Source organism: Myotis davidii, unplaced genomic scaffold, assembly GCF_000327345.1.
Source record: "Myotis davidii unplaced genomic scaffold, ASM32734v1 scaffold53, whole genome shotgun sequence".
In the NCBI taxonomy this organism is placed as follows: Eukaryota; Metazoa; Chordata; class Mammalia; order Chiroptera; family Vespertilionidae; genus Myotis; species Myotis davidii.
Window position 1 is genome coordinate 1,185,727 of NW_006286140.1, and position 8,275 is coordinate 1,194,001.

An 8,275-nucleotide genomic window follows, 5' to 3' on the forward strand; every position below is an offset into this window, starting at 1 on the left:
CTATTTTAACTTCTTCAGTAAATATAAAACTATTCAGGTTAGCTATATACTTGAGTGAGTTTTGTTAGTTTGTGTTATCAAGTACTGGGTTCATTACATCAAAATTATCAAATTTATGTTTATAACATTGTTTGTAGTATTCCTTTATTATCCTTTTACTCTCCATGAGATTAGTAGTGATTACTCCCTCCGTTGTTCCTGGCACAGTGTTCTTTTTTTTCTTTTTCTTGGTTAGCCTGGCTGGAGGTTTATCACTGTTATTCATTTTTTCAAAGAAGCAATATTTGGGTTCATTTTTTTTCCTAGTCCTTTTCTTTTTTTAATTTCATTGATTTCTGCTCTAAATTTTATTTACTTTTTTTTTTTGCTTTCATTAAAAGCTCTTCTTTCTCTAGTCTTCTAAAATGAAAGCTGAGATTATTGATCACAGATGTCTTCTTTTCTAATATATATTATTATTAAGAATTATAAGCCACGTTCCAAAAAATTTTGAGGGTATTGTTTTATTTTCATTTATTTTAAAGTACTCTTTACGTTCCCTTGAGCCTTTTTCTTTGCCCCATGTTATTTAGAAGTGTGTTGTTTAGTTTCCAAATGTATGGGAATAGTCTAGTTGTTTTTCTGTTCTTGATTTCTAGCTTAAGTCTGTTGTGGTCTGAAAACATGTTATGTGTGATTTCTATTGTTTTAAATCTATGAAGGTGAATTTTATGGAACAGAATGTAGTCTATCTTGGTGAATGTTTCATGAGAGCTTGAGAAGAATGTGTATTCTGCTGTTGTTGAATAAAGTATTTTATAAATGTCAATTAGATCAAGTTGATTGATAGTGTTATTCGGGTTATCTATTATCTTACTGATTTTCTGCCTGCTTGATCTTTCAATTACTGACAGGGATGTTGAAGCCTCTAACTATAAATGTGTGTCTTTCAGCTGTCATCCACTGCTATTATATTGGAGACTTGTTGGTGTTGTGGTAGGATGGGGAGCAGGAGGGGGCATTCTTTAACCCTCTCGTTAAGCCTCAATCTTTTTAATGGGCCTGTGTCTTAGAGGTGAAGGCTTCACAGGTGTCTTTGCCCCTCCTCCAGGGGTGCGGATTTTTATCCCCATTCTCCTATTCCCTTCCCTGACTGCAGCTCTCCCAATCTATTCACTTGAAGTTTAGTACCGTATTGACATTTTTGTTCCCTAAGAGAGACAGGAAGGCTGGAGTTGGGTAGGATTCCTTTCCCCAAACTGGGATAACGTTTCTAGTTTGCCCTCTGGTGAGTCCCTTCTCCCTGGAGATAGGGCTTTTTAGCAGGTAAACTCAGTTTAGATTTTTAAATTGCTACTCTTTTCTTCCCCCAGCCTGGGCCTGGAGGGTCATTCTCAAACTTTACCATGAGGTCTTGGTGGGGTTTCTGGCATGAAAACTTAGATGAGTATGGGGCTTCTCTAACACTGCTATCCCCAACAATTTTGCACTCTCACACTAGTCTAAATCTCTATCAATTTATCAAAATAGTCACTCACCTGATCCTATCAGCTACAGGTGCCAGTGGTTTCTACTCCAGATAAGCAGACCTCAGGAGCTGCGTCCCCCTGGATGCGCCCGTCTCTTTAGATTTCAGGGTGGTCATTTATCCTACAGCCACAGTTCTTGGGTTTGTTCAAGAAAAATCAATGATTTTTAGTTAGTTCAGCTTTTTTTTCTTTTTGTAAGTTTGGGAGTGACAACTTACAATCTCTTTATATGCTGGAGCTTAAACTAGATGTTCTGCCACTGAGTTTCAGTACCATTATCTATTTTTATTTTTTAAAAAGATTGGATTATATATTTAAGATTCTCTTTTGTCAAACGAAGTAGGACTCCAAAAAATTAATGAATATGGAATTCTAAATAAACATGGGGCTCAGCAACATAAGTATTTTAGAGCCCCTGACAGGCCACAGAGATTTTATTTAACATGGCTAAGTTATCGTCAGTATTGAACTGTCATCAATCCTGAGCATTCTCTTTTTCAAACTTTTCCTACCGGGGGCCTGAAAGCTACCGATCAAACAATTAGAATTCAAAACAGAGGTTAAAACTTAGCCCCGATGATTAAAATTTATCAGTCACCTATGAATTTACTCTTTCTTCCTTGCCTCCTCACTCCCAAACAATACGGTACATTCAATTAATTCGTTAAAAGGTAATGCTATCTTCATGACAAAAGTTATCCAGTTAACAGAGGAAAACAAGCAGAAAATCCCCAAATAAGTTTTTCCTTGCTTATTTATGTTACATAAGGGTTCGATGACTTGGCATGATTACCCAAGATGCTCACCCATCCTCACATATGTCTATGATTACAGATTAATCCTTAGAACAGTGCAAATGAAACCATACCAAACAACAGCATCAGAAACATGATCATTTATTAAATGTAATATCGCCAAGTCTTAAGACATGGGGACTTACGAAGGTTTGAGTTAGACAAGTCATAATTATTATATTGTTTATTTGTCCATGTCTACCTAATAATGGCATCCTCTACCTCATCATCAGACTCAAATGGAATTTTTGGTGTTCTGTGTTTGTTCTTTGGAACCAAATAATTTAATGCTTTTAGTGGTCTCTTTAAATTAAACAAGACTCAAAGGTAACTTATATTTTGTTGTCCTATAGACTTTCTCGCATCTCAGTTCTAGATACAATTTATCTTGTTTGCCCAGCTAACTGCCTTAGCACTATATTTAAGGCTATCATTCAAAACTGAAGGGGAAATTAGGAGCTCCACAGGGAAAAAAAAAAGGCTAAGGGAGTTTATCACTCCCCTACCAAGCCAGTAATGCAATAAATGCTAAAGGGACTGGTGTAAAAAGAAGAAATAAAAAGGGAAGAAGGAACACAGGCACAAAAAATAAAAATGGCTACAAACAAGTACCTATCAATAATAACTTTAAACATAAATGGACTTAATGCTCCAATCAAAAGACATCGAGTGGCTGAGTGGATAGAAAACATGCCCATATATATGCTTTCTACAAGGGTCTTTGTACTCTTCTCCATCCTTTATTTGTTTATCACAAAGCCTTATAATAATTTCTGTCCAAATATCTCTGCTTCTCCTTTCTTCTCCACTCAGACTTATTACCACCTTTGAGGCAAAATACAATGAAAAATTACATTAACCCCTCTTCCTTTCAATCTGAAACAACACTAAACTATGAGGCGCAAAATTGATGAAGCAACATAAAAAAATAGCTTTGTGAAATCTTTGATAAATTAATCACAGCTGAAATTTACCCCTTTTGTTGTTGTTAATCCCTGCATTGCTGGTGCCCAAAATATATGGTTTGCCTCTATAGGCATGAAATAAAAATTTAGTAGGAGCTATAGCTAACAGATGACAAGATAATTGTGTACATGGGAGATACTTGCTGTGTAATGACCTCAATACAGAAGAGATTTGACAATCCTTCTATTATCCCTCCTTCTAAATCCTGGGCTGTGAATAACTCTTTTTGTTGAAATCATACTTTATAAAAATATGCTAAAAGGATTATTAGTCTAAAAGAATTTATAAATTAGTGTTTGCTTCCAATTTAGATGTTATTACTCTATATTTCTTCCTAGACTACTTTCAGAACAATGGCACAGCAGACCAAAATGACCTACATTTTTAGGATAACTCATTAACACATTACAAAGTCTCATTTTTAAACATTCTATGGCACATTTCTACATTAACATTATTTGCCATAATGGATTTGTGTTTTATTAAATTGTGAAAATGGCACTTTCTATAATAAGAGATTGGTTAATTTGTCATTTTACTGAAATGGCTAATTGGAAAGATTTTCATATTGAATTAGCATTATCACACCATAGACTTTAAAACACATACTGACTCTCCATAATGCTTCTGTGATTGCTTGTTTATTCTTTGATGGTTTCTGTGACAAAGTGGACTGTCTCAAGGTCTGATGATTCCAGATACCCTATAAAGATGTTGATGTTCTTCCTTCTTCACTTTGCCCTTTGGTTTAAAAAAAAAAAATTGGATTTGTTTGAAACAATTAAATCCTTCTGAATTTTATGAACTATCCTGTTGTTCTTCCAGTTAAAGGAGATGTTTAAAACCAACTGCTTAAACCGTTACTTTTACTGAGGTCTTTTGAAGATTGAAAATAAAAATCATCCAAAAACTAGTACAATTGAAATACCTTAACACTGCTTTATACTTATAAATGCATACATGTATATTGCGGTCCACTTATATATATGCTTTTATAAATGATATATCCTTAATATATTATACACTTTTGATTTTTCAAGAAAAGGAGTAAATATGTAAAATAATAAACACTAAATAAGATGAACTGGCAACATTGAATAGCAGGATAGAAAAAATGAAAATTATAGCTTTACTAACTTAGCACAACTGAGGCAGTTCTTGTGTGTTTTGAAGTATTTCTTATGCCTAGATGTTGATATAATTATGGTCATTATTTATTCAAGCTTGGTATACTCTACTCTTTCACTTCGTATTAAATTCAAGGCATCTTCTTTTGTTATTACTTTTCTTAAATTTCCTTTGTTTCTCAGCAGCCCTTCCCAAGGCCATTCTAGTTTAATAACAAGGTAATAACTAAAGAACTGACTGCATACCTGCAAATGCAGAACAACATTTGAGAAGTAACATTTGAGTGTGTTCTAATCAAAAGCTTAAGATTGATTTATTGTACATTAAAAACAACACATTTGTGTAAATAAAAATGGAAGATAAATAAAAGATTAATAATCCCAGATCAGAGCTGAGTAAAGATCAAGGAAAATAATTGCTCATATTGTAGTATTATCTGGATTATATGGAAAATGCTCTCTGAATTATTTACCTGTGCCTTTAATAGAAAATGACTATAGTTATGTTCTTGTTCTTATCAAATTATTAATTTCATACAAATTATTATTATTGCTTTTTATAATATTTTTGTGAGGATGATATGTTTTCTTAATGATTATGATGTAGGGTAAGTTGAATAGACTATTTCAAATATAATCTCAGGTTTTATAGATCCAGGTTTTATGGATTTGAATAAGCTTCAATCAAAACAATGTCATACTTGCTTATTATAGTAGACATTGTGAGATCAAATGTTTGTCAATTTCAAACAGTTTATGTGGATTGCTATTGCTTCTACTTTAACTTTTATATCTTACATGAGGTATGATTTGTTATCCTATATAATAAAAGAGAAAAATGGTAATTGGTGTACGACAATACCCTTTTCATTCTCTAATCAGGGCTATATGCAAATTAACTGACACCTCAGAGGGCAGTTAACTGACAACAAAAGGGCGGTTAATTTGCATAGGTAGGTACAATGCAGGGAGGCAAAAGGGAAAGCAGGAAGAACCCCCCTGCCACTGACAGTGATCGGAAACCCAGGGGGCGCTAAGAGCCCCCAGGGCCGCCTTTGCCCTGCCCCGCCCCCATGATCAGAGAATCAGCCCCCTTGGCTGCCCTGGCCAGTGATAGCAGGAAGTAGGGGTGGAGCCAGTGATGGGAGCTGGGCAGGGTCAAAGCTGGCAGTCCCGGGAGCTAGGGGTCCCTTACCCAGGCCTAAAGCAGAGCCCACGATCGCGGGGCCGCTGCCGCTGCGGGTCCCCGCTGCCCGGGCAGGACGCCGCGGCCAGAGGTGTTAGGCCTGGGCAGGGGTGGAGCCTGAAACCGCGGGGAGCGGGGGGTGCCCTGCCCAGGCCGGACACCTCTGCCGGAGGCCTCAGGCCTGGGCAAGGAACCGATCCGGTGATCAGCGATCAGATGGTGATGAGGGTCAACTCCTCTGGCCGAGGCATCAGGCCGGGGTGGGGGGAGGGGGGGCGGAGCCAGCAATCGGAGGAGGCTGAGAGTCGCCTGCCCAGGCCTGACGCTCTCCTCTGCCAGAGGCATCAGGCCTGGGCAAGGGGCCGATCCTGCGATTGGAGATTGATGGGGGTCAATGCCTGAGGGCTCCCAGTATGTGAGAGGGGGCAGGCTGGGCTGAGGGACACTCCCCTTCAACCCCACCCAGTGCACGAATTTCGTGCACCGGGCCCCTAGTATTTTAATAGAAATAAATAAGTTTATACTGAAATTATATGTCATTAGAAGGAAGTATCGACTCAATTAAAATGCTACTTTGTCTTATGATTATTTGTCTGCTACTTCAAAGATTTCATTGATCAGAATTTCTTCAATTAAAGTACAATATAAATTCATGGAGTCTGCAAGATACATGAAATTAAAGAAGCAGGTGGGGGAATAATGACTGACACATTCTTTTTAAGAATATGTTATTACTCCTAAATCAAAAACAAATGTTTGATATTTACTAACATCTGTTCTGAGTTCCTGGAGCAATATCATTCTTGCAGTAAAAGTCTCATCCTAATCACTTGAATAAAACATTTTTATTAATGTCTTTTAAAAAACTGTGTTAGTAGACATAAGGCCATTGAGCTATTCAGAAGACCTAAGTGAAATACTTTTTTTTCTAGTTAATTTTTAAATATTATTGTTGAGGTAGATTTATATAATGTTAATATATAATATTTCAACATTTAAATGTTGACTCACTAGACATGTAACTTTTACATCTTACATGAGGAATGATTTGTTATACTTTTAATAGAAATATTAAATGGTACATGAGGTAGCATGATAATTCTAAAGCTTTTGGTGTAATTTGTTTTTAAAGCTTCGGTTAGGTATTCTGGGTACTTAGTTTGGTTGTTTAATAAATGCACTATATCATGAGTTTGATGGACTTCATGATATTTCTTTAACAAATACCATATTTAAGTCTGATACAATGTCTTGAAAATTTCATAGATTCACTTTTGGAGATAGAGCTTGCCCAGATCCTCTGCTCTGATCTTTTAAAAGCAGAATACTATATATTATGAGGTGGACTTCATCCTTGCTGGTCACGGGGACTAAAAATGATATGATAAGGCAACACTTCTTGTTTAATTCTCCTAAGATCAGTCTCCTTTTTTTTCTGAAACTCACCAAACGAGCTTGACTTGGGGAACACCATGAATCTTTGTCCACAGTTTTATATTATGATTGACAGTTATAAGATTTATATAATAGAAATGTTAAATATATTTATACAATATTATATATTTTAAATATATTTTCCAAGATTTTTTGTCCCCTTTACATGAAATCTGTATGATTTGTTTTTCTCAGCAAACACTATCTCTGGAAAGAGTTCAAAGATGGAAGACATTAGAAAGAACTCAATAGCTGTTGTTGTTATCTAGCATTGATCAAAACTCACCAATATCTGGTTCTAGAACTTGTAATAATTGCAAATATACTGCCTCAGATATTGGTTTATCTTGACCTCAGTGGCCAACTAACTGGCTGGATCCATTGGCTGCTTAGAACAGAAATACAGGGAGGAGTCTCTTTGCTGAGGTCACATTGAGCTGCGAGCGGCTTCAGGGACGTCTTTAGGAATCAGCAACATGGCAGAAGACATCAAGACCAAAATCAAGAACTACCGGACTGCTCCTTTTGACAGCCGCTTCCCCAACCAGAACCAGATCAGGAACTGTTGGCAGAACTACCTGGACTTCCCCCGCTGTGAGAAGGCAATGACTGCTAAAGGGGGTGATGTCTCTGTATGTGAATGGTACCGGCGAGTGTACAAGTCCCTGTGCCCCATATCCTGGGTTTCAGCCTGGGATGACCGCCGGGCAGAAGGCACGTTTCCTGGGAAGATCTGAACTGGGCATCCTCCATCCTTTTCCCAGGGGCGTGAAGGGGGGCCTGGGTACATCCCACCCTAGAATCCTGAATCATGGCTTAACTAATAATAAATACTTGTTGTTATTAAAAAAAAAAAAAAGAACAGAAATACAAAATATTGCACACATATTTCCTTTGAGGTTTGTGACTTTAACATTGAAAAATATTGACTTTAATTTCAAAGAAAAATAATTTTTAAATAAAATTTTTGTGGCTAATATTTACATTATTTCACAATGTTCTGTAGAATCTGTTTCTAAGGCTATAGTGTAAGCTTCAGAATAGCTTGCAATTACTCTTCTTACACCTTAGGACATACTGGTGATTTTTTCATGAAATTATTATTATAGAAAATCAGGTTACTTTTTTTAATTGGCTTCTTAGAAGGCCAAATTTTGAAAGAAAATGGGTGCATATTATTCATTAGGCTACATTATTTTTAACCTTAGTAAATTTGATAAAACTGTGCCCATATTCCCTGTATACGTAAAGAAGAACATT

At 36.4% G+C, this 8,275-nt stretch overlaps 1 protein-coding gene across 1 annotated transcript; it reads left to right on the plus strand.

Moving 5' to 3' along the window:
• The first annotated feature begins 7,428 nt into the window (after positions 1-7,428).
• On the plus strand, positions 7,429-7,855 carry LOC102766597 (cytochrome c oxidase subunit 6B1-like). The gene has a single exon (XM_015559753.1). It carries the CDS (start codon positions 7,492-7,494, stop codon positions 7,750-7,752), a length of 261 nt encoding a protein of 86 aa, XP_015415239.1. The 5' UTR covers positions 7,429-7,491; the 3' UTR covers positions 7,753-7,855.
• Positions 7,856-8,275: the final 420 nt, after the last annotated feature.